Here is a 27908-nt window from a genome sequence, read left to right on the forward strand (position 1 = left end):
GGTTCATTCTTTCATTTGTATAGGGGAAAAAAATGATATTTGTTCAATCCTTGTGTGTGCATGATGAACAATTGAAAAGGGTTGAGAAAGTTTGAATATCAGGATATTATCTCTGACATTGTGTGTTGGAAAATGATTGCAGGATGTTTTCAGAAATCAAATTTACGATGCAATTTTTTTTGCAGAATTGCTCTTTTATTCCATATCAGTCTGTAAAAAGTGATCAGTTGACAACTTTAAAAAGTGAGGAAACCCGTTGCCTTAAAATTAAGTGAATAAACCATACATATTTTTTTTTTTATTATGCATGAAGTTTATTTACTTAATTTTAAGGCAACGGGTTTCCTCACTTTATTAAGTTGTCAACTGATCACTTTTTACAGTGTTGGCATCTTTCCGTTCAGGCTGCATTTACCTAGCACAACAATATTTACTTTTGAAGCATTGTAGCCTATATGATGGAGACGTTCAAAAACAAGATATTTAGTGTATTTCGCCCCTTGAAACATTTTATGGCTTTTAATAATCCCTCCTCATATTCCGGGAACGCATTGCGGGCTGTAATTTGCGCGGTTTATGAACGGATGGTCGGTTCTCGTCGCAGGTTGCCTGAGCGGCCCACCCACCGGTATAGGAATAGCTAAGTGCACACCGGCTAATTGCTGTCTGTAGGAAGGAAAGCCGATGAGGGGGAAGATATGAGTTTGAATTACATATATACCAACAATCGAAGAAATCCAAATCGTATATTTATTTAAAAAAAGAGGTTTCAAATCTTTGTTGCACACTGTAGATATGGGCCTACTAGTCTGCAAAAGAGCTCGCCCTTTTCACCTGTGAGAATCTGTGTCATGAAAAACAAATGAACTGCACCGAGTAGTTAATATTTCATGTCCTCCGTGGATTGTGTGCTGTGCAGAGAGTTGATTGCATCGCTCTCCATGGTGCTGAAATGGTTATTGACGGCTGTCGTTTAGCCGGCGGCAGAGGTTCATGAACGCATTCAGCACCGCCGCAGAGGATGTGTGGTTATCAACTCCAACTCATTTATAGATACTAGATTGTGTGCAGATTAATTACAGAAATATTTATTGCCAATTGAATCATGCATGCATTTGACTAGAACTAATTAAAACAAAGTTGTATTTATTGAAAAGAAACCCACGATGAGTAGTTTAAGGGAATCAGATTAGCAGTTTGAATTAATGAAAATCTTTACAGCTATCAGGGGGTATAAATCATTTGGCAACGTGCAGTATGTATTTAAATCATTGGGCATCTTTATTTTTTTCTATTAAGTATATTGTGAAGGTTAAGCTTTTACCATAGGCTGTGGCAAAGAAAAGGATATGGCTGTGTCATCATGCAGGGTTGGCTCTTTTTTTTCTTTCTTTTTTTTTTTTTTTTGCATTTTCTTTGCTAAATCCGTCACTGCCACAAACGGTATTGTGTCTTTATTTCGTTGCCTTACTGTTTTTCTGCAACCCATTCTTGTTTAAGGGTGTAAGGAATCAAGATTATTAGAGTCACAAACCAAATGACATCGTTGCCATGGCAACCGATCAGTGTGTCTCCCCTCAACACAGACACACTCACACCATATTGCTTAGCCAGCCATAATCGTGGCAAGGATGAGAAGTACTTTGAGAAAGGAAACACTTGAAGCGGTCTGGAATCAACGTATCAAACCCTCATCAACACCGTCTCGCGAAACCAATAAACGCACTATTCAGCGCAGCGGACCTCTGTGAGAACACCCGCCTCATTCCACCGGTGTTTCGTGACAGAGTCGGAATGTTCTTGTGTGCACACTTTGCAGGCGGCGTCGATTAACGGCAACGTTAAGGAGCAACACAGAGGGGGGAAACATTCATGGCGCACGTTATTCTGAGCGTTATAAAAAATATATGAGGGACTTAGGCAAAGGTTATCTCACCTGGAGTACTTTCACAGTACATAACATTAACGCGCAAATAAGTTGTGCACGATCAGGTAAAAATCGATGCTTTTTGTATAGTAGCTACGAACATGGAAACAACCGGGGTAGGTGAGAGAAAATCCTTGAAAGAAATTGGTGACTGTAACTCTTGTTTTGTTGCCAAAATTCGAGACTATCATCAATAGAGGAGTGTTGCAACAGTTTGTGGAAATAATTTCCCAGCCATCATCGTCGCTCAGGGTTGAGTAAGATGCGAGACTGTCGTGAGGATCAACATAATTCAGCTCAGGTAAGTCTCTCAAGTTGAACTACATTGCTGCATGTCATCTAATTGACTGATCAATCGTTCACGCGCATATGTTTCACGCGCTCTATGTTTATCGAAGTTTCGTGATTGCGCTGGGGGGAAAAACAACAACAACAAAATAAATGTTCGACATGTTCATGTCACATTTTATGTTTTCAATCACTTGCAAGCGGCCAGAGGAAGATGTTCTCACATATGTGAGTGTAATGTGGCTCCACATCACCCTTCGTGTAAACATGCATTCACGCCTACGCAGACGGCCATTCATTGCTCTCGCGCTGGTTGTCATGTCCACCTACTCACCCTCGTGCGAATTACAGCTCCAGAGACACTTCGATATACGACAGTTATATACAATATATATATATAATTTTAAAAACTGTTATTATTGGTTAATATGACTGTAGCGAGAGAAACAAAAGTTCGATTTGTTTGGTGGTTTGCGCAGAGGACTTTTCATACATACGTTGACAGAACCACAGGCTGATGGCATTTTGGGGGGGGGGGGGGGGGGGGGGGGGTAGGGCACACATTAGGTAGCAACTATTAAAGTATAATTGTAGGTGAAAAGCACAAATGTACTAAACTACAGGCACCGTGAAACAGTTTCAGAAGTAATAGAGTTCAGTAATGAGGTGAACCTTAGGTAAAGATAATGTGCTAGACCTGCAGATGCCATGTTTATCATTTAAATCACTGCGCTGTAAAAAAAAAAAAGTATATGTTACGACAACATGCTTTTACATTGCTTTAACTCGCCAAAATAATTTAAGCAATTTTCAACTTTATTTATAAGTTAAACCAGATTCAACTATTTTTTGAGTCAGTTTAATGCAATTTAAGTTGGAATGACTTAAACATCCAAGTTGATTGTACTTAAAAATTTAAGGCAGCAAATATTTATTATTATTAGTTTTAGTAATATTATGTTTATATTATAACTGGTTTCTTTATTTAAGCTCATATAAATAAAGCTGGTTTTCTAGTTTGCAAATTGGCGTAAGTGAAATTTGCTGTCCATAAGGCACCATGCAGAATTTGACAGAAGCACCTATTACAGAATCTCCCTCATTCTCACTTCTCATTGCATTCATTTGACAGGCCTTTAACCAGATCAAGACCAAGGTAATACATTTTATAATTAATATACATTTTTAATATGAGAGAATGTTATTGATGCATAAAGGCTTCAGGACATGATGGACTGTCCATTAATAGCCCAGAGTGTCACAGGGGTATGAAGGAAAAGGGCAAACCATTTGTCTTTTGAGAGAGAAGAGCGGGTTTAAAGGGGTAAAGGAGGTCTATTCATCCTATCTATCTATCATTCTCTTTCTCCTTCTCTCCTTCTATACAAGTCTGAACTACTGCAGTGCTATTCTGAGAGAGAGTGAGCTGCCTCAACCCACGCACTGAATATCACAGAGAGAGAGAGGGAAATGGAGGGAGATAAAGAGAAGTCGAGAGAACATTCAAAACAGACATGTTTTGCAACAGGAACAAATGAAATAGATGGAAAATAGCACAATTTCCTAAAACCAGATGAATCGCCCATGATTCCTGTGTGAACAAGCGTTTCTGACTGTTCTAGAAACTGTTTGTGAATGCGCCACATCTTTAGTGTCACATCTCTTAGAAGTCGCCCACAGTGCCTTGCTGATTGGATGCCGTGTTCAGGAAAAGCTAATCCAGTTTGTAGAGGCGCATACTGTTTCACATAGACAAGAAGGTGTCGAAATGGCCTACGCTTTATTATAGACATGCAAATGAGAGGTTACTGTTTTTAATATAATATAGGCTGTTCTTAGGTTTGCTTCTGTGAAAACTGTAGATGGCCCACATTAATCATTCAGCGTCACACCTGTTAAAATCGCCGTTCCGTGTCTAAAAAATCTCTATGAACTGTTGACAATTGTGCGCAATTTACATTCTTCCCACGTAGGTCGCTTGTTGCACTGTATTTGCAAAATTGGTAATAGCATATCTGTCAATGCAAAGTCCTTTCTAAAATAGTTCTTTCTCCATATTAATTATGCGCAAAATGGGGGCAAAACCACAAGCAGGTTATGTTCGGCTAATTAGGAATATTTTGTTATCAGCAGCAGCCATTAAGAGAATTATTTAAAGCCTTTTTGCAACATTTATCAAGTTCCCCAGCATTACATAAATAAGAGAATAGTCTGACCATTCAAATATTTTTTTTAATTGATCAAAATGTTGTATCATATTTCAGTAATCACAGTAACTAAACCTGTTTTTACATTAGAACATTTTGCCACATATTTAAATGTAATGAATAATATAATTATTATATTTTCATACAATATCTGCATTAACTTATCTTAGCGGTTCTTGTACCCAGATTTATATTATGTTTATTACTTTCAAAATATTTCAAAGAATAATTAGCTTATGTTGATTTATTTAATAATTGAGTTTCTCTTTTCCAAATTTTTCTGGATTTGAGCCTGTGCACCATTTTGTATTCCTGTACCCATGTATTTTGAAATAATACCTGCATTTAGTTTTTTTTTTCAGTCAATAGTTTAATAATTTAGCAGAACCAGCTTGATGCCACACCGCCACTGTAGACGTAATGCATAACCACTATTGCTAAGATGAGAGCGCAGCCTGCAGCAGCCAGGCACATGTATAATTTCATGGCTAATGCTGTATTTCTTGCAGATTTGTATGCAGCTTCTATCCGTGCAGTTTTCCTTGGTGATATCTGTGCCTTATTACATCAAAAAATGTGTTGTTGGCATTAACTTGTTGAGCTGTGACAACAGATTTTGTGTATTCACTCTTTTCATGGGCTGTACATTTTATATACCAGTAAAATGCATTGTTGGAGAACGTGTATTGTATGCCTTATGAGAGCATGTTAATGTTCCTGTGTGAGCCAGCATACTGTCTATATAGCACTGTATGTTCCCGGTGTTGTATACTGTGTGCGTATGTGTGTTAGTAAGTGGTGTCACTGAATGCTCTCCATTCTCTTCCACCCACACACTGCCCTCCCACATATACACACACAAACACACAAAGCACCTCTCCTCTGTCATACCTCTGGCTCTGTGCAATTCTGTTATGCTTTGCTCATATTTAAATCTCTACCCTGCATTTATCTCTCTTTTCTTTCGTACTTTTCCCAACCTTCTTTTATCTGCTTGATGGTTTTCAACGGGCTCCTACAATTGTGAAAAATAAAGCATATAGGCATTGATTACAGACTAACTTTAGCATACCTCTGTCTCTTTTACTTCCTCTCAAACATTCTGACACATAGACATACAGTGTCAGGAAAGCATCTCTCTCTCTCTCTCTCTCTCTCTCTCTCTCTCTCTCTCTCTCTCTCTCGCTCTACCCCCTCCCTCGTGTCATGCATCATGCATCATGCTATGCTCTCTGAAAAGGACTGATCACTATTTGTTCAGATTATTGCTACTATTCACTTCTCTCAATGCTTCTGATTCATAGTGACTTGTTGTAACACGTTAGACAAATGGTCATCACACCATCTTTTCTTTTCTTTCTCAGTGTCATGAGCTGAAATCTGCAGCTGTACTGCATTTAGTACAAATGTTAGATTTAAGTTTAAGATTTAAGGGGTGTATATTAAATGCAATCTATCTTAATCGTGCTTGAATTTAAATGTAGACATTAAATCTATATCTAAATGTTTAAGTCACCATGAAATGATGACGTCTTCTAAACATCTTCTCTGATGACGTGTTTTTCGGCGCTAGGATGAGAAAAACATTCACAATTCAATGATCCAATCACATCCCGAAAAATAAAGTCCTGCCATAAATTTTTTCTTGTTCGAGAAGCCGTTTCACTCGGATATACGTCACAATAGGGAAGAAAAGACTATTGCAACTTCTGTTTAATGCCGACTTTAAATGTATATGTATTCAAAGTATATTACTTTTACTGTAGTGAAGTATGTTTTTCTTTTACTTCAGTGCTTAATATCTTAGTTTTTAATCCATTACACTGTAGAAAATCATAGCATTCCTCATTATTTTGACGTAAAGAAATAAAAAAAATAAAAAAAAATTAAACAATTTTTAAAAAGTTTTTTTTTTTTTTTTGATCTTTCAAACTGGTGCTGAATTCATAACTGCATACTAACATTTACTTTTTCTGCCATAGAAAGATATGGTGAAAAGCTAAGCATAGTATGCAGTTCCGAATTCAGCTTGATTCACAAATCGCAAGGAACGATTTATTCATGAATCTGGAAAGATCCATTTCTTAGAGCCGCAGATCTAAAATCTCACTGATTCAGATTTCCGGTGGAAATGACGTTTGGCCAAATTTGATTTAAAAGGATCAAGGAACCAGAACTAATTTGATGCTCAGAGTGTATGTAGAGATGATTTTACCGATAAGGCTAAAATGCAAGTTAGCTTGTTACTGTAATGATGAGATTTTCTAATGTGTATTGAAAATGCAAATCATATTTAGGCTATAAACAACTCTAAGATGTTTATGTGCTAAAATTATGTATGTTTTTTAAAAGCTTGTTGTATTAAATGTTCAAGACTCATTTCATCAACATATTTTGAGGTTGTTTTCACTTGTTTCATAGACTTCTTAGTAACTTTGATTGGTGATTGTTTTGTGATAGAAGTGATATTGTGTCAGAATTCATTAATTTTTTACAGGAGAACGCATTTAAAAAAAAAATCATGGAGGAATGGGGGTGTCACCCGATGCCTACTTTTGGTGTAGCGCCTAAATAAAATCTCATAGGAACTTCAATTTTAAAACAAAACATGGTTAGACATCTGGCTTTGATTTTATAGCATATTCAGAGTAACAATTATTTTGTAAATATATATTTTTGTATAAAATAAAAATGGTTTAGTACAGTTAAACTTGTATAACTTTTTACACGTTCATTTGAAGTGCTTGCACTTCAGCAATAATCTACGGAGGGTCGTCTTTAAAAAGAGACCAACCTTAGGTCTGTATTCCATATTCTTAATGTAGATTTAATGTGAATAAACTGTGAAGGATTTTTTTTAATTAAACATAACTAACATTTCTTTTTCTTGCAGAAATAACATTTTCTATGCTTTTGAATACTAAGTGTTTCTAACAAAAGGGGAAATTAAACTAGACAGCTGTGTGTGTGTGTGTGTATATATATATATATATATATATATATAACCAATCATTTTAGAGAAAAATGATGAAATGGATTGTCACCTTTGCCATGCTCCTTTTTAAAATCTCTTGTACTCTTTATGTTTGTGATTAAAGCATATTGAAAGGGATTGTCTGGAGTCTGTCTGGTTACTGCTGCCCAGCAGGTTAGTGGAACACTAGAGACCTTATTCTCAAGTGATCATGTTCTTAAGGGGCGAAACTTTGTCCAACTCAGCAAGACCTCGATTAGGAGATGCGCTCGAATATAAATTTGCAAGCGTTGACTAGGAGACACTACGCTTGTGTGCCGATTAGGAGATTAACTTAAGTCAGGTGCGTAGGGGAATTTCTACCACAAAACATACAGTACAACCTCATAAAAATCTCTTTTGTGTTGAATTCTGTGGATTCTATATTGATTGGATTAGTTGCCGCATACCTTTTTTCTGTCACTTGCCATATGCGTCACAGTGAAAATAATCGGCTGCCATGCAGATGACAAGCTAACTATGATCTTTCAAAAACTTTCACTGATCTCTCTTATGTGTGTGTGTTCATGTAGGATGTAACATCAGTGTTTTGATTTCTTTTCAGAGGCACATCGCTTGATAACTGAACACGTCATAACTGCCAGTGGATTCCAAGATCAACCCTGCAAAAATCGTGAGGAAACAGCCATGTCCACACCATGGGATTTTAAACCATTTCACCAAGAGCAAACGATTCTCAATGAAAACTGGGCTTATCTGAAAGGCATATCTGCTGCGTGAATCTTAAGAAACTGGAAAGAGACTGGAAGGTTTACATAGTCACTCTCCTTGGAAATATTGTAAAGACAATCAGCCCTGAAAACGTTTTACGTCTTTACTGCCATCATCAGTTTTTTTGTGTGTTTGTCTGTGTCATCGGTTTATTGAACATTCTCACCTAAAATACGTGAAGAAGGGCATACATTTGATGACTCAATTCATATCTGATTTCTTTCAACTATTTTAAACTTGCACACCGGATTATTCATTTGGTCTTTCTTTACATGCTGAATGAGGATATGCACATTCATTTTAGTTCAGTAATGTAGAGTTTTGCAGGCAGAGATGCTGAACAAACTCAAAATGATTCCTCATCATGCTGCCCTCAAACCCTCAAAGGAGTTCACCATTCTGAGTAGTCCTGTTAACACGTAAACAAGAACAAGAAGATTAGTTTCTGAGGTTATTTTTTTTTTCAACAAGTGTATGGAAATTGTTTATACTACTTAATAATAGTAAACATTCAGGGAGCATAACAGGTCAGGGAAATCTGCTTAAAGACTAAGTGCCATTGTTGACTGTAAGGAAAATAAAAATTGTGGAGACAAGCAAAACTTTAGTTTACATTTTAAAGATGTTTACAGTTGCCCCTTTCTCTTAAATGAAACTTTCATCCTGATAAGTGCCAAAACAGAGAATTAAACCTAAATACTTCTAATGTACACAGTTATACTACAACTTAGATGCCTTTATGTGTCATGAAGACATTAGATATTGAACTAATAGGAGGACAGTAATGAGAAGCCATTTTGTTTGTCTGCGGATATGTGAAAATGTATACTTTTGAAGAAAGCCACAAAAGGGAATATTTGCCTTGTTAATGCATTCTTTCATTTCCTGTTTATACAAAAACTAGCCAATTGTACGTTGCCTGCTCAGAATATTGTCAGCGTTTGGATTGTTTTGCATATTGTTCAGGTTTTCCAGCTATATGCTGGTTGGAGACTCTGCATGATGAGAGAATATGTGTTGTATAACTCACCTTGAAGCTGAAAGCACATCAAAATAGTTTTTTTTTCTCTCAGATTGTGACCCTTCACATCGTACACTTTTATCAGACTTTGAGAACAGATTTGTCTTTTAAGACTGTTTTGATATAGGCTCAGATTTCATACGTCGGAGGGCTGCTACAAGAATATTTTACATGCAGCACTAAGCAGGCTGTTATTACAAAATTCGGCATTGTGCGGTGGGTTGAGTCAGCGAGAGAAAATAGCAGCATTAGTCATGTAAAGATGATGCCCACCTTGGAAGCTCGAGTACGTGTCATTATTCTCTTCCTGCTAATCGCTGTCCCACTTAACGTTTCCTCGGCGAGCGTCCCGGGCCCCTCCAGAAACGGAACAAATGGGCCCATCACCATCACCCCAACGCCCAGCCCCAGATCTCAGGGTAGAGGCTTTCTTTACCCCCTTTCTAAAAGTGGTGGGAGTATGCGAGGGAAGTCCATGAATCGTCGGCCAAAGCAGCCAGCTGGAGTGGCAGAAATGCCCCTCCGGCCGCTGCCTCAGACAATGCTGCCAAAGAATGTAACGACTGATGCTCTGAAGGCCCCTTTCGGAGCAGCAAAGGTAGCTCCGCCTCCTCGCAAACTGGTTGAAGTGGACGTGTGTCGAGGTTATTATGATGTCATGGGGCAGTATGACCTCACCTTTAACTGCTCCAAGGATGACTTCATCTACTGCTGTGGGACCTGCCATTATCGATTTTGTTGTCCGGACCGCACTAGAAGGCTGGACCAGAACATCTGCCACAACTACCATTCCCCTGTGTGGGCCAATACAGCCCCCCCAGCGACCAGGCCCCCACTGCCTGCTTATCCGGACCTCAGCCGCATCGAACAGAGCAACAACACCGTCTACGTCATCGGTGGAGTCATCTCGTTTACTGTGGCAGTGGCAGTGGCCATTAAAGTGGCATTCCACAAGGCATCCCGGCAGCCTAGGAACCGAGAACTCAACATGCCCAGGTAAGAGTTCATGTCTAAAAGGATGTCAAATCGACCTTAAATTGTATTCTCTAGATCAGTGTGGTTTTTAATCCTGGTCCTGTGGACCCATCGCTCTGCACATTTTGTATGTCTCTCTTATCTGTCACACTTCAGTTCATGGAGTTCTCACCTAATGAGCTGATGATCTCAATCAGGTGTGTTCAATAAGGGAGACATACAAAATGTGTTGAGCGGTGGGTCCCCCGGACCAGGGTCGAAAACCACTGCTCTATAGACTAATCATTTCTACATCCTTCCCTGTCAGGGCTCTTGTGGAAATGTTGCGTCACCAGTCGAGTCCAGTTCAAGAGGGAGAGAGAAACAACAGCGTAGCCTTGGGAACTGGGGGAGGAGAGGGGACACTTGGACGACCCCCGAAAAATCTATATCCCACACTACAGAGTAAAGATAACAGACGTGAGTGGAAAACTCCATAATCTCCATATGCAGGGGAAGAAGCCCCCGTTAAGAACAGTCCGCATTTGTGCGTATAATTAACTATGAAGATATGTAATATATAAGTACCTAAAAACTATTCATTCAGATTGATGATTTAGTTAGCCTAATTACTCTATATATTATGATGAATAATGATGAGGTTTGAAATGTACATCTTATATACATTATTAAAGGTGCTCTGAGCGATGTCATGCGTTTTTTAGGCCAAAGTATTTTTTGTCACATACAGCAAACATCTCCTCACTATCCGCTAGCTTCCTGTCCCCTGAACACACTGTAAAAAAACGCGGTCTCTGCAGACACCCCAGGCTCCAAAAACGGCAACAAAAACAAACTGGGCTAACCCGCACCACGAAACTGTTCCAGCAATAACCGACAAGAAGGATTTGGTGGTTGGGGTTTGGGGGGTTAGTGCGAGGATGAGGAGGAGGGGGGGTCTAGCTAGCCTCCGTTTTGTTTGACAATACTTCGAACGTCAACAAGAAGTGACGTCACCCAACATCGCTTAGAGCACCTTTAATAATCCAATAAGTCCAACATAGTTAGAATGTTAAGAATCATAATAATGATTGAATTAAATTATAAAACAACAGCAACCACATGCCAATGTGGGTGTTCTGCCCCATTTTTCAGGGGGACATTTTACCCCAAAGGGTTCACTTTAACTTTTCATTTGAAAAATGAAAACAAACAAAAAAACAATATTTGTTATCGTACACACCATCGAATTTGTGTATCCACATATCACCCATTAACAAAACAGCCATAAAAAACTTAAATAAGAAAATTAAATTCACAGGTAGGCTACTAAACTCCAAACTTCAAACTCCAATAACTGTTCAAATGTAAGAAACCTCACAAATAGTGATGTTCAGATGAAATTACAGGAATAATAATCTGCTAGCATCTGCTAAATGTATACAATTTTCACTGTAAAAATTTTTATGATCAATAAGTTATGACAACATATACAAAAACAGTTTTACATTGCTTTAACTGATCAAAATTAGTTAATAATTAGCCATTTTCAATTTGTTATATAAGTTATAATAGATTAAACTCATTTTTATGTCAGTTTAATTATTTCATTTTAGTTGAAATAACTTAAACATCCAAGTTGATTGAACTTAAAAATGTAAGGCAGCTTTTTTTCTGATTTTTTACAGTGACGTCTATGGTTTAAAAGAAATGTCTAATGTTTTATCCAGGTTTTCTTTCAACTTAAAAATGAAATTGAAATTGATTACTTGAAAAAAACATGTAAGTAAAACACAAAAAAACATAATGGTGCTTTTATTACAGCATTTGACTTTGCATGAAATCCTATTTCTACATGGATAAAAAGCCAATTAGGTGCATGTCACCAGCTATAATATAAAATAAAGTGTCTTCGGTCAAAAAATTCATTAATATTCAATGATTTTATTAAATTTGCTCTAATTTTACCCTCATGAACCTGGTTGCAGTTTGCAGGTATTGTTGCATTATATGTCATAAAGAGTTCCTTTCATGTTTCCATCTCAGCTTGAGTCTTATGAACGACCAACTGTATAAATTCAGGACAACAAATGAACATAGGGAAAAAGCAAAAGCCAAATGATGAAAGGGCATTTGTTAATTATTTAGCACGAAGCTGTATATGATGGCATTAGAATGAACAGACGGCGAAAAATGTTCAACACATTGTGGAGCTAGAAAGAGCTTAATAGGGCAACATTTATTGTATTAGATGGATAAATGTGTTCATAATAAATGTAAATTAGTCGCAAAGACATGCACATAAAGGCAGAAATCCATAAAACACCCTATGCCTTTTTTCTTGTTCACAGTGGGGAATATACAACATAACTTCATCCATACCACAGGCTCCAGTCCCAAACATACAGCCACCATCGGTAGGTAAAACCAACAATTCTACATAGTTATATATTCTGAACTGATGAGTTTGAAATAACCTCAAGGTCCATCATTGCATATGTGTCTTTAAAGAGCGCGGATCACGTATGAACAACATGCAGATGGCCACCGGTGGCACATTGAAGCCCAGTAAGCATACTAACGCCATGAAGCCCCAGCCGTCCTTCCATCACTCCCTACATAACCTGGCACAGCTGCCACCCTCGTATGAAGCCGCCATGAAGCCTGAGATCAACAGATACTCATCTCTCAAGCGTCTGGGTGAGTGCTTTATTACCATTGGAGAGAAAGATTCTTATCTTAAGGAAATTATGTTTTGTAAGAATTACATAAAAGGTTGGCATGATTGCTTTCTTATTATAGCCAACATAATTTCAAAGGCATAAAGCCAATTTAGAAGCAATAAGGAGAAAAAGATGGACGAATATCAAAAACAATGTGATATTTAGTACTGTTGGGATTTGAAGGAGAAATTACCTGCTCGATGATGAGGACATAGTCTCATGTGGGGCTCAGAATGTTGCGGAAATTTATCTGTACGCTTGAGTTTTTATTTAAAGCAGTGTCAGTGTTTCACTGGATAGCTTGGGAGATATAAATGTTTGTGAAGGTCATTTTAATGAGGGCAAACCATAGAAAAGCACCCGCAATCTTGTACAGATGCATAAAGCCTTAAGGCCTCTCTCTCAGCTAGACATCAAACCTCCTGGGAAGTGTGAGTTACAGTTGGATGACAAGAAAGTTCGGCACAGGCGAAGGTTATACAGGCTGATACAATGACTCAGACTTAATCAGCCGAAAGATGAAATGGCTCAAGGTACAGGATAAAATAGGATTGTATTAATATAGTTAAATTAATTGAATCATGATTCACATTAAACGCATAGTCCTGGGATGGACGTTGAAGAATTTATATTAAGAGTTAAGTAGGTTGTGAAGCTTGTAGCTAAAAAATCCTGTAAACATTTTTAGTTGTGCATCCATTTTTATTTGCGATACACAGCATATTGAAACCATATTGGTTATTATTAATATCGGTAAATCCCTAATGTTTATTCTTTTCTTGCCTAATTTTTGGATCTTTTTAAGCATGTTTTCCTCCACCTACAGAGAAAGGAGGATTGGAGGAATATTCAGGTTACTGTACCACCAAACGGAGACCCAACAACGCCCCTCCCTCCTTTCATTCCTCCCAGCATCACCTTCCCTGGGGTGGCGACTACACGCTGGGGGGAAGAGGCACGCTTCCCAACCGTGGCACTCGTCCTCGAATACCTCATCCGCAGTCTGCCCCAAGCCACACCCCGAATCCTTACCCTCTGGAACCCCCGGAATCAAAGCAAAATCAGAATTACGATACGCTTTCCAAACCGCCACGACGCGTCAAGTCAACGGACCAGCTCCTTGCCCTTGCCGACGGCAGCACCTTATCAAGGCTCTCGAAGAACCAGCAACATCAATACTACAAAGCCATGGCCACTGCATCAAAGAACTCCAATAACCAGAACACCCTGAAGAAGTCCAAGGAGAGGCTGCTGATGTCACCAGACCATCTACAGGAGGAGATAGGCGGGGATGAGTATGGCGGAAGCGGAATGGGTATGGGAATGGGAGACTACACGGGCGGAGGGGGAGGCGGAATGGTGCCCACCCTGCCCCGAGTCAGCCACCAGAAAGCTCAATCGCAGCAGAATGTTTGTGCCACGCCATCACTCGACCGTCACCACATGATCAAGATGAACTCGCACCCGACGTCGGGGCGAGAGCAGGAGCGGAATTCAGCTGCGATGTCAGGTCACCTGGGAGGAGGCGGGGTTGGAGGAGTGGCATGGGGCGACATGCCAGGAACAGGAGTTGTCATGGGAACAGGGACTCTTGGTGGACACAGTGCCAGGAGGCTTGCATTTGCAGCTAAAAGGCAAAATACCATTGAACAACTTCACTTCATCCCCGGTGGAGGGGGAAGTGGAGGAGGAGTGGCATCCAACCAAGGGGTTAGAACAGGAAGCAAGAATGAGGTTACTGTGTGAGCAAGAGGCTGGAGAGGGTAAGGAGGGAATGGAGAAGATGGGTGAGAGATAGACTGTGTGAAGAGTTGGAGGATGGTAAAGGGACCGTGGGAGAGAGAGAGAGAGTGGGCGGAAGAGGGAGAGAAATAACGAGAGAAGAGAGAAAAGGAGTAGGAGGATGGTAAAGGAATAAGAGAAACAGATTTTGAAGTAGGGGGCCACGAAGTGGGAGAAACTACGCAGAAAGCGAAGTGGCACCATATTTTTACATATACATATTGTATATAGTGGCAAATTCACAACATAAGATTAGATAACAACAGTCATAAGTCAGGTTTGATAGAGCTTCAAAGTTTTTGTGCTTTTTACGTTCATAAAATTGCCGCTATAATTATGATCAAAGCTGTCATATACAACTATTTATTTGTGTAAATTTTGCCTATAAATCTACCGCATAGAATATCAATAGAGTGTAATATAAATTCCACATGATGTGGACATTTTTTCAAATCTTTATGTCATGTTTTTATCCTCAAATATCTTACATTATTACACATTACAGATATAGCTGCTATGGAGCCATATATTTCAGAGAATGGCTTTTATCTTATAACTATGATGGAACTACTGGGAGACTAATAATTAACATCTGCATAAGAGGAACCAGTTGAACGTGGAGCGCTCATCCCAACTGATGAATTGCAAAGCTACTTACAGTTGGACAAACGTAATGCTGGATCTTATCTCTTTTTAAACCCTAATCCACTTCTTCATAATGAGGAAGTGCGGCAGGGTTTTTACAAGGTGTGTCAAAAGGAACTATGAAATTGAACAATTGGAGGAGCATATCCAAAAACTCTGAAGAATTTGAGGAACTCATTTGATGAATTAATTTTGAATTCCGTAAGATAAAAAAAGTAAGCCTTACCATACATTGTTACACCTGCATCTTATTCAGTGTGAATTTAATATGGATGTACCAAGTGAGTTTCTTTTCAATTTGTTTAGGTGGAATCCTGAAAATAGTTCACAAGAAGTTTCCTCAAGTTTGCCCTTCAGTACTTCACTGGAGATCGCTTTGAACAATCGATGAAAGCCATTCTGGGACACAATTGGGCAAAAAAGCCCAGATGAAAACCAAGAGAAATGTCTGACAATCATCTTTTTTCTCCATCTTAAAAAGACTCATTAATGATCAATGGCACTTTGTTTGGATTCTGAGCCACCACTTTCTACAATGTCCAAGTGCTGGGATTTGCAAGGGAGATTTATCATAAGGGACGCTGGACCACCAAAAGCACAAGAATACATTCGATTTATGTAATGCTGGGTACATACACATTTATGCTCCTCTTAGGTATACTGTGTAGACAAACGGTTCACCTTAAGCTATTAAATATGGATCTGAGATGAAGACAACGACTCAAGAGTAAGAGCACTCATCAATGTATTTGTATGTTATGATATTCTGGCATAAAATTAGTGCATAACATGGTGGTACCATTATCTCGCTCAGGTGTTGGTTGGCATTTGCATAAAGACAAACCTCCTGGACTGCTTTTTGAATCTCCATGTTGAAGCCATGTGTATATGCTGTTAAAACTGAGACTCTGCGAACAGTCTGAGGATACGGGCATGCCAAAACAGCTAACCTGTAATTTTTTAATCTGCTGTTACCGAGATATGACCACGACACGTCATACCTAATATCTTCATAACCAATAACGCTTATCAATACTAAGGGCTATACAACACACATGCGTTAGTGGTACAGCTGTTACCCACAGCTTAATCATTATTCAATGATAATAATCTCATTATTTACCAAAAAAGATATTAAAATAGTAAGTAAATATTACAATAAAAAATGTAAAGTGAGATTGTTCGCAGAAGAGCCAGATATAATTTACTGTATGGTTCTGACCTCTGAGAAATAGAGCTCATTTTACCAATGAAAATTAATCAATTTACATTGTAAAACCACCAACTGGTATTTTTTTTATTTTTGTCATAGACTTTTAACCTCTTGGTTAATTTTCAATGTAATGAAATTGAACAGTATAAGTTACAGACTATTTGAATATTTATGCCTCCCAGTAAAAGTGTTAAGGAGTAGTTTATATCACATTAGCATCAGGATTGGTGGTAACACATTCATTTAACTTTTCACTGGAAATAGTGTGTATCTTAATGAATTATGAATACAACTTAAAGACAATCTTCCTAACAGCTCTGTAATACATTGGTGTTTGTTATTGTCATTACTATGACAGTTAATATTATGGTTATTGGTGAAATTTCTTCTTGTTGTTATGGTTATCTTATGATTATGATGGTGATTTTTTTCCTCTGTGGTTTTAGTGTTTACTTGTTTTAGATATCTTTCTCATGAAATTCTTTTGAAATTATGAGTAGAAAATAGAAGCACAAACATCAAAGCCACTCATTGTTTGCCAATTCTTCATGCATTCCTGATGATGAGGAGTGCCTTCGGAAATTTCTCAGTGTGATGTCACATTGTAATTGTTCCAAGCCTGCAAATGTCATTACTTGTTGCAGAGACATCACAATGGGTTTATAAATGATGTCATAGGATGTATGTTGTATGTGTGTAACCGAATGTCTTTTTGTTAAGTGAAATTTCAACTTTTTAATGTTTCTTTCAGGGACAATTAGAACAGATGAATCAATTTAGTATTTTCTTTGTCATAAAAAGTCTGTAGCAATGTCTGTTTTGTATCCACAAGCCATAATTATGAAAAATGTTTATGAAATTTATTCACAAGGCATATTACTGCAGAAAATAACAAACATTGGATGTGCAAATAAAGCCCTGAAGCATTTTAAAGGGATGTAGCTTACAATGGAATGAGCATTGGTTGCACAAGCAAAGCGGGACAGTGAAGACTAAAACCCTTTGGGAATACAGCACCAAGTTCATGTCATGAAATGTTTAAGAACAAACATAGAATGAATGTTTGGGTATATCACTTCAAATCAAACATTATAATTATTATTATGTAACTATTGTAACAAATACCCTGAAATAATAACATATAGGCTACACTGCATTCTCAACTTGATTTCCATACAGGTTCAATTTCACCTTTGTAAAATAAAGTCAAATGATGAAACTGTTGCCTCGAATGTCTGATGACACAGGTTAAAAGAGAAAGAGAACGTTTAAGTTATTCCTAATGTCAGCATTTACTATACAATGTTTACAAACGTATTTTCCATGAAGCATCAGATTGGATATAAGGCAGCCATTTTGATAAGGACCAGCCTTTGAATTTGAGCTGCCAGGATGTAATAAAATGGCCACTGTAAGAGCTTTTAAGATACAAACAAGCTGCTAAAGAAATCATAGAATACATGAATAACGAATTTAGACCATTATATTCGCCGAGTTGTAATTCGAATTTACCTCATATTTTACTTTTAGGAGCTGGCTAACATGCCAAATTTGACTGCGCAACAACACCGAAAATGCTTACTTGAATGCTAACCGCAAATAAGTTACCATACAGCTAAAAGGCAGACAAATGATATCGTTATTAGTAGCTACCTATTATTAAGGACGCTGATATTATGAGTGCTTTAGTTTCAGACACAGTATTCCCTCCACCACAAATACAAAACAAGCGGACTGAAGACGGGGTAGGCGGAAGTATTCCAAGGTCCGGAAACGACTAATGTTAAAATCACACACGTCACTCGTTCCTCTCTAAAACACCAACATAGACCGTGCAAAATATTTTAGCCGACAAAAAAAAAAAGCAAATGCAAAATAAAAAAGAATCGGTCGTAATACCGTTTGGTGCATTTTCACAGGATATAAGTACGATAACTGCATCTGTTTTAAATTATAAGGGACACTCGGTCTCATGCTAATCGCACCACGGTGGTAACATAGTCTGCTAACTAGCTGTAGCTACAAGGCTAACCACTGGAAAACAGCGCAGAGCTGCTGGGGTACATGAACGAGGGGGGCAGGGTGGGAGAGAGTATAGCAGGCCCCGTTCATCTTGACCAGGCTAAAAGATGGATGCGTAGGTAAAAAGGCCTATTTTATTGTCTCGACTAATATTTAATTATGCCTAATTTACTTGCACAATAATACAGTTTTACTCCTGCATTATCTGGATTGATGTTAGGTCGCGCATATTAAGACGGCAAGCTAAGCCGTGTCCCTTAAATGTGTAGTAATAGCCAGCTGTTTTGCATGCTAGTTGTTTCATATAGCCTCAGCGCTAAAAGATTTCGCGTCCATTAATACGCAGAAGATATTTTTTTAAGCACTATTGGCTTTTGAAGTGTATTTTCCCCATCGTAGACAATTTTCCATTACTTCCAGGAGTCTGTCGAAATGGACCTTTTATTTAGTGATACGCGATGCAAACGGAGGATGAAATAATTGCATGAAATTCACCTCTACCCCTGACGATTCACACTGCAGTCAGCATCTTTTCCGCACAATGCTAACTGCTCAGAATGTAAGATGAAGTGATAGAAAACACTCGCAACGTTTCAATATAAGAAAACCGTGTAAATATTTGGATATGTGTCTTAACTTACTGTTTTCATGGCTGATATCGTCTGAAAACGTATTTTACAGTAGCCTACTTTTGTTTAGTATTGTGTTGTGACTAAAATGACATTTGTCAAATGCATCGATACTAATCAGCGAGTATCATTTGAATTGTTGCTAATGTCATTTAGATTATGCTGATAGATAAGACGAATTAATGTTTTAGATCTTGAATACAATGTATTATTTCAGAATTTATTATGAATGGGTAGATGTGGTCACTAGATCACTAGAAATAAATAGGTGCTCGGGTTTAATTTTTTATTGTTTTTGTTATTATGAGTTCTTTTATTTTGCTATTGAAGAATGCAAATGGACAAAAATGAAAACATGGAAATGTCTTTAAAATGTTTAAGTGAAGGATCAAAGTTTTTCAAAGATTTGCCAATACTTTCATAATTATTCACACACACATAAGATTTTATGTGTATTAAAAAACAAACACATATTAAAATGTCTGCTGTAATAAACTGTCTGCCTGTTGTTGTTGTTTTTAATCAAAAACATTTATGTGTTTTGAGATCTGATGGTTCATGTTGTTTATTAAGATAATTGTATCAGAGTTTTTGTTTAAAATAATTAGCCTAATTTAACATGTTGCTCCTTTTTTCCTCTCACAGTGAGAAGTGGAGTGGCAGCCCCCAAGAATGGTAGTGGAGGATTTTGCTTCCAACTATGGGAAAAATAAGAAAAATATCCTAATTAAAACTTGGACACAGAAATGAAATCCACGTGTGGATTAAGAATTAATAGATATTCAATGTAATAAAAACCAACCCATGGGATTTGAATGGATCCATCCTACAGTGGGATGGTCATGAACTGAAAAATGTAACCAAGCAAGTGGGAATATTTCAATGAACTCAAACTACATTAAGAACTTTTAGTGCACTTGTCAAAATGTGAAAACATAATTGCATCTTGTGCAATTGTGGCATTTTTCTACCAGTCCATATGTCTTTGCACTCTTATGGAACATTCAGACTGAAATCTTGATATCAAAGGTGAACTATCCAAAATAACTGATTATATGGAATCCAATGTGAAGCCAAAATGGAGTTGGAAGTTATTTCATAAGTGAAACATCCAATGGAAAAACTGCTTTTTGCAGAAATAACAAATTCATGTTACAAGGAATACAAAATGCCCTTCTCAACTACTTGCCCATTGAGTGAAAAAGTGGGTGCCCGCTTTAAATTAAACAACACCAGTGGCATAAGGAACATGTGAGATAGCACTGTTTTTGAAATTGCTTCTGGTTACAATTAGTAGGAAAGCATCAAAGAAATTGTGTTGCTGCTCACAGAGCAGAAGGTGTTGCAACTGCGCACCCATGTATCAGTAACTGGGAGATGTTCCAGTTTGGAAAATACAATGTGGACATCATAGAGATGCTGAGTGGACATCAGTCCCATCAGTTCAAAGGTCTTGGATTAGAGCGACAACTTCAACACCAACAGCAAGTGCAGCTTCACCAACACCAGTTACAGCAACAGCAGCAAGGTGAGACATCTGGGTCAATTTTGTCTGGACTTGGCTTAGGCCCCCTGCAAGGATCTAGAGGCAGTGCCTTTACAGATTCTGCATCAATTTTTGCAAAAATGAGTGCACCTCCTCCACCTCTACAACAGCAATCCCTGTCTTCATCGTCTCAAAGTTTGAGGAAATCCGGCAAAATGTCTGGAAGCAGTAGCAGTGGTGGAAGTCATTTGAGTGGATACCCCCAGTTTTTGCGCTCATTCCACCCAACTGAGGCCACCCTTGCACAAGAGCAGTTACATTCAGGAGTAGGACGATTTGATCATTTTGCCAGCAGTAGTGCAAGTGGAGGACTGGTTTCATCTGTTCCACCACCACCCCCCTTGCATCCTGGCCTGTCAGTACCTCAGGCCTCTCCTGGGCCACCGTCCTCTTCCCCATCTACTTCAAGTTCTGTTTCAACTTCCAATAACCCTACCAGCAGTAGTGCAGTGACTACCTTGGGCCATCAGTTGGCAGGATCTCAGTCTGATGCCCGAAGCCTACATCAACAGTTTAGCTGCATGTTAGCGGCAAATCAGTATTTTCTTTCTGGAGTACCGGCCAATTCCAGTCTAGAACAATTTTTAGTTCAGCAAGGTAGTCATAACCATCTTGGTCTTGGTCTGGGTCAAGCTGCAGGAGAAACAAGTTCAGCCCTTGCTCCACCCCCCGCTCTTCATTCTTCACACACTCATGGCCATTCAACCTCTCTATCACAGCCTCATCAGCCATCAACACAACAACAGCAACTACCACCTCACACTTTGTCTCACACTCCACATCCACACCATCCACTGCACTCCTCCTCGCAGCATTCTTCGCTCGGAGGTTTTGACTTTCAAGGAATCCCAGTACTCTCCTCTAACCAGCTAGCATCTCTGATGCAGCAGGAAGCTGGTTTGCCACTTCCTCTTCCGCTACATCTTTCTTTATCAAAAGATGAGGGAAAAGGGGATAGTGGTGTCGGAGGAGGTGGTAGAAGAAAAAAAGCCATGGCTGGCTACCTACCACAAAGAAAGACTGAAAGCAACAACAACAATGGCAGCAACAGTCACATCTCTACAAACCCTAACAGTGGCACTTCAGGGGGACTGAACCAGGATAACACACCAGACTTGGATGGAGGTGGGGGTGTTGGTTTGTCAGGTATTGGTGGAGACCCTTCTTCCCACCTAACCTCTTCATCTTCAACTTCTGTTGTCTCGTCATCTTCTTCTGCATCCTCTTCTGCAACAGCATCAGTCTTGGTGACAAATGGCTCTAAAACAGCCAGCCATGGTTCCATGCCACCTCAATCTCAGCCTGAACAAGAGCCCCTTTATCATTGTGGCGAGTGTGGCAAAACTTTCACGCATCTCTCTAGTCTGCGCAGGCACCTACGTAGTCATGAACTAACCACAGCTGGCACAAGTGGCACGAGAAGTAATATTGTAAACCCAGTTTTGCATCCTTCCGATCCAGGTATTCCCCACTCTACTCAAGACAGCTCTGCCTCATCTTCGTGTGGCAGTCATGACAAGACTTTTCATTGTTCTGAGTGTGGCAAAGGTTTCAAGAAAAAAGGACACCTCCTTCAACATGGGGTCATCCACTCTGGGTCTCGCCCCTATGCCTGCACTACTTGTAGTCGTGCTTTCAATCGCCGTGAGTCACTCACCCGCCATGAAAAAATCCATGAAGAGAAACCATTCCGCTGTCCAGCTTGTGGTCGCTGTTTTCGGGAAAGTACGTCTCTTTTGAACCATGCAGCCTCTGGCACCTGTGGCAAGTCAGGACGTACAGCGAGATCAAAGCATGAAAGTAATATAGTTGATGGCAAGAGCAATAAAGCTGGGGGCTCCCAAGATGGAATAGCGACTAATGCAGCGGGTGAGTAACGTCTAGAGTAGTGTTTATTTTTAGTAAACCCACTCAAAGTCAAAATTTTTCATAGGCACTGTGAAATTTTTGTGCATAGCATTATTACTGTTTAGTCTGTTGTGCAGGTTCTTACCGGAGTGATGATTTCAGTGATGACTACAAGGACCAACGCTCTCAAGGTAACATGTATTCTGGAACAACCCCATGTGGTGCTGGCAACATGACAGGGCTTGAACTTAGGAAGGCACCATTAGCTCCTACTCTGCATCCACACCCACAAAACCAAAGTCAGCAGCATCATCAACAGCCACATCTCCCACTTTCGTCCCTGTTAGAGGATTCTGAAGATGATGTCACTAGCTCGGTCAACAATGCCATTTCTGCCATCACTGCTGCAGCTGCAAATTGTATGAGCGGGGATCTTGCCCATAGTGGAGGTAGAGGGGATGATCGCAGGGATATCATTGGTGGATTGCTTGGAGGTCTGGGTCTAGGGCCTCTTGTCTCACCCAGTGGTCCGTTATCAACATCTGGCCTGGAAAAGTCCTATAGAAGTAATGCTAACCCAAGTGCAGTGGGGCTCAACCAGCAAACAAATCAGCAGACACCTGGTGGAAAGCCCAAGCGCCCTCGTAAGCCCCGCAAGAAAAAGGAACCAGGTGTTGTTGGTGTTGAGCCCCTTAAAAGAAGGCAGTCCTCTCACAGACCAGGAGGGCCTGGTGGGGATATTAGACCATATTTGTGCAGTGTCTGTGGTCGAGGATTTGCAAGAAGAGAGACTTTGCGGAGGCATGACAGAATACACACTGGAGAAAAGCCTCACCATTGTACTGTGTGTGGCAAATACTTCAGAGAGGCATTTCATCTTAGCAAGCACCACACAGTGCATTCTGGAGAAAAGAACTACAAATGTATTTTGTGCGGAAAGGACTTTGGATATGCTCAGAGCCTTAAAAGACATGGCAAGCTACACCAGAAAGGTGAACTGCAAGAAGTGCCAACAACACCAGGTGGGGAAAACCTTAACAGCTATCCTCCATCCTCTGGTGGCAGCTTGATTCAAGGGGGCCAAAGTAGCTCTTCTTCTTTCTATTCATACTCTCAAGATGTCAAACCACAGACATCAAACACTCAGCCCCCTCCTAGACTGTACACATGTGCTATATGCTGGAAATCATTCCGCCATCACTTTCACTTGACAGCACATCATCAAACAGTTCACGAGGGTGGTGGAGAAAAGCTATTTTCTTGTGAAGTCTGTGGGAAGGCTTTTGCATACTCTAACAGCCTTACACGGCACAGGCTTTCTCAGCATGGTTTAACACGGACTGGCCAGCCAGTTGCTCAAAGAAGCACAGGCGAATGTAACAGTGTTGGTGGTTCGATATCAGAAAGTGAAGCTGCTACAAATGCTTTGCTTCAGCTTGCGCCACCTAGTGGCACACATGGCGAACAACATGGACTTCTTCATAGCCAGCAGGCTCCACCCCAAACACAAACTGGCTACTCCTCTCTGTTCTATATACCCGATGCCAACATTACACACCCTACTTCATCTAATGCCTCATCTTATTCCCATTCTCTGCCATCAACTTCCTCAGGGCCTCTTCTTTGTAATCATCAGCATCAACAACACACTGGGAAAAAGGGTGAACCCATTTATCACACTGGTCACAGGCATACTCTTACTCCAAACATACCTGTGCATTCCCTTGCTTTGCCTCCATCAGAGCCACATCAGCAACACCACAATCCCCAGCAGCATTCAGCTGAGATTCATTCTACACACCACCACACTTTTCAATGCCAAGAAGAGTTGAGGAGACGAAAAAAAAAAAAAAAAAGACGTCCAGAGAGAGAGGAGATAGGCTACAAATGGACCCCGGCTGCAAAAGTAGAGAGAGAACAGGTGGAAGTTTCCCTTGGGGAAAGGCAGAGAAATCTTCTTAGAAGAAAGATTTTTAAGAGAAAAAGGAGAGCAATTCACAGAACACAACATAAAATTAGGAAGCGCATGGCTGTGCTCGTAAGAATCAGGCGTGGAAGTGGAGGAAGTGCTGTGTATGAACTGGGCCTTCCAGGTGGACTGAGGCTTCACAGGCTTCGTTCTCTCAAAGTTCCTCTGAAACGAAAGTCTTGTCCCCTTTGCCTTGGTGCTACCTTCTCACAACAGGTAGCACTAAAAGTTCATATAGCAGCTAGACATTGTCCCAAAGTGAGAGGCCTTCAGCATCGTTTGAAATGTCCAGTTTGTGGAAAACAGTCTCGCAAGTTCCTCTCAGCTCTCATTCACAGAAGCTCCCATTTAACCAACAGAGCATTTTCTTGTAAACATTGTCCCTGTCGTTTCTGGAATGCAATGCTCCTCACACGGCACAAGAAGGTGTGTAGAGGGACGTTGGCTAGGTTTCGACAAGAGAAGTCTCTTTGTGTTAAATTAGTCATGGGAGCAACATACAAGAGGTTTGAGTGCAAAGGAAACTCTTCATCCATGCATATGGAATACAGTCACTGAGTTATATCATTAAATTCATTTTCATATGCACTTTAAGAAGAGAAGTGTTGGGATTTTCGTGACAAAAACTGAGATACCTGACTGAATACACCTTTTGCTCATGTAGACTTTGACTTGTGTGTCATGAGAGCGTTTTCTTTTCTCTCTCAATCATTACATTTCTTCTCATAACTTGGACCCCTAAAAATGAACACCTTCAACAAACTCACAGATGTATCAAAGGCATTTGTATTGAAAGAATCCTCAGCCTCTCCATCTATCCAATTCCACACCAGTCTTCTAAGATGAAAATTCTTGTTCAGATTGAAATGATCATTGGATGGCAATAGATGAAGATTCAGTGATTTGGCTAATATTGTACTATGCCATAACAATAGGCTATTGCTCACTATTCCTCAACAGATGCTCTGTAGATCTATTCTGTCTTTGATATATATTGTGTTGTTGGTGTTCACTTAGAACAAGTGTGGAGGTGTGATTTTGTTAATGTAAAAAGTGCATTCAGTATCCGAAGGAGAAAGGGGGGTCCTGTTAGGAAGTTGAGTGTTTTATTTTAAAGAGTATTTAAATTACTGCATGTTGGACATTGCTGTCCATGTATTGAATGGTCAGCGTGAGTGATGAGACTGTGGGCTTACATGGTTACATGACAAATCCAATTGAAAATGTACCTTAAATCTAAGTAGAGGAACCAAAAGAAATTAATGTATAATAACAAATGTTGATTAATACTTTGTAATATCAAATGTGAGCCCTGTTTTGATTTATTTACTCTTTTGAAAGAAAACTACCATTAGGATGGTAAAGCCAGCACTTAAACAGGAAGAATATGATTTTTCACATAACCAGTCAAAGGACAAAAAAAATGTAAGATGTGAATTCACAGATTCTTGCCCTAAAGGCAAAAGCCTTACCAAATTGTGACAATTAATACAACACATATTATAGGTAGTACAATGTAGCGTTTATGTATAGAGTTTAAGGGAGGAACTGAAAAATATAAGTGTACTGTAATGTAAATTGTGTCAATATTTTATTATGTTTTTTTAAGCAAAGGTCAATTATCTTTTTATCATAGCTACACTTCAGGTAGTTGGAGAGATATCACTTTAGATCAGGTCTTGATTAAGTGTATTAATGTGTGACATTCTGTCCATTTGCCAACTATGAACGTATCCCATGTACTTTTCTTACCTTTTAGAGATGCCATACTACTTATAGCCTCTCTTTTTTTTCTTTAAAAGAAGAAAAGTAATATGTATGTTTCTATCATTTTATTTACACATGATAAGCTGGTTGTTGATGATACCCAAGCATTTAATAAAAGTTCAAAATGTTAAATCCTCATTAATTCCATCTACACATTTATCATTTTGTCATCTCAATGTTTCATATTTATTTGCTTGTATTAAAATACGCAGACATTAATTTGACATTCAACTGTATTTTATGGTTCCCGATGTTGTTATATTTAACGTTTATTATTTTATTTATTGCTTCTGTTCATTTTGTTACAAAGGTTAAATATTTATTATATTTTGTTGCTGTAAGGTCATTTTTACCCTGTATAGTAGTGTGATTCTTACACATGGAATATTTGTGTCTGAGTATATATCTACACAAATACCCTACATTTCGGTAAATTTTGATGTAGCACACGACAAAAACACGACAACACAGACTACAATTACTTTTATATTGATTACATGATTACATGTTATGCCCAAAATGGCAGTAAATTATTCATAATTCATTGATTCATTAATTCACATAATTTCATATTTACATGCAATGCAGGGATTTCCCCTCTTTTTTCTTTTTTTGTCCCTTTGACCTAATAAGTTAACTTGAAGTACCCGATTTGAAGTTAATAAGTTAGGTCAATAATAAAATTAATTTAATAAAAATAAAATTAAGTTCACAGTTCTCTGATGTCAGTTGATGGTCACATGAGATGCAGGTAAAATTAAAAACTTCTTTTTAATAAATTGTTTTATTTTAATTGTTATTTATTTTACATTTTTTGTTTTAAATGATAATTTAATTTATAGCTTTTCATTAATCTCACGAACCCCCTGCAGTTCCATTGCTAACCCCAGTCTGGGAAACCCTGGTGTAATTAAACATTTAATTCACTTCATGTTGTTGATTACAAAGATTGGAATATATTTTCTTTCTCTTTGTTTTATATCAATATGGTACAGGATTATCCTGTTCAAATCAATATGGTAAACGAGTTAGGTGAAAAGTAATCTAAAACTAGTCAGATTATATTACCGTAAATGTGTAATGGATAACTTTACTACGATTTTTGTCATGTAATTTGGAATCAGTAAACGATTACAATTTGTATCTTTACCAAGCACTGACAATGAGCTACAAAGGATGTGTTAATAACACAGAATATGGCTTTTTTAAAATGGCAAATATCATTTAGTAGCCTAATGCTAGAATGCATGTTGCCCATAAAATCTCCCCCCAAAATCCATGATGTCTAATTTTTATTTTGATCCACTGAATTGTAACTGCATTGAGTGCCATTTTTTTCATCATTTGATCAGCACTTGGACATTCACTGGTCAGTTTCTGTCTGAACATGATGTATCCTACAATGTTAACCCCAGATTGTTTATAGAATTATAGCCTACTAGTTGTTGGGAATTAATTTATAGTTTGTAGATTTTATCAACTGCACTGTAGCCTACTGAATACACTGTACGGCTGAATGATAGCTAGGTGTTGATGTTGTGAAATTAACTCAACAAAAATCATTTAACCGTTTACAGAGCTGTATTCATTCTAGCACTTAACGTTGCTCTTTCACATGTTGG

At 38.8% G+C, this 27908-nt stretch overlaps 2 protein-coding genes across 5 annotated transcripts; both read left to right on the forward strand.

Annotated features, from left to right (window-relative positions):
- Positions 1-1554: 1554 nt before the first annotated feature.
- shisa7a (shisa family member 7a) lies at positions 1555-17724 on the forward strand. Of its 2 annotated transcripts, XR_013196484.1 has the most exons (7): positions 1555-2228; positions 8001-10184; positions 10471-10622; positions 12494-12559; positions 12654-12842; positions 13692-15507; positions 15599-17724. XR_013196484.1 is itself a non-coding variant. In XM_077209705.1 (6 exons), the coding sequence occupies exons 2-6, from the start codon at positions 9451-9453 to the stop codon at positions 14609-14611; spliced, it is 2061 nt and encodes a 686-aa protein (XP_077065820.1). In that variant the 5' UTR covers positions 1555-2228; positions 8001-9450; the 3' UTR covers positions 14612-17724. The 2 variants fall into 2 exon arrangements, 1 of the variants encoding a protein (XP_077065820.1); XM_077209705.1 differs by having other exon boundaries at positions 13692-17724.
- A 561-nt stretch (positions 17725-18285) lies between these two features.
- On the forward strand, positions 18286-26424 carry LOC143718937 (uncharacterized). 3 transcript variants are annotated; one of them, XM_077209703.1, is made up of 3 exons: positions 18286-19086; positions 19802-22571; positions 22688-26424. In XM_077209703.1, exons 2-3 carry the CDS (start codon positions 20534-20536, stop codon positions 25075-25077), a joined length of 4428 nt encoding a protein of 1475 aa, XP_077065818.1. In that variant the 5' UTR covers positions 18286-19086; positions 19802-20533; the 3' UTR covers positions 25078-26424. The 3 variants fall into 3 exon arrangements, with proteins under 3 accessions (XP_077065818.1, XP_077065817.1, XP_077065819.1); XM_077209702.1 differs by having other exon boundaries at positions 18286-18646; XM_077209704.1 differs by having other exon boundaries at positions 18286-18642.
- Positions 26425-27908: the final 1484 nt, after the last annotated feature.

This window comes from Siphateles boraxobius, unplaced genomic scaffold (assembly GCF_051911475.1).
Source record: "Siphateles boraxobius isolate OS27281-9 unplaced genomic scaffold, OSU_SipBor_1 12, whole genome shotgun sequence".
Classification (NCBI taxonomy): domain Eukaryota; kingdom Metazoa; phylum Chordata; class Actinopteri; order Cypriniformes; family Leuciscidae; genus Siphateles; species Siphateles boraxobius.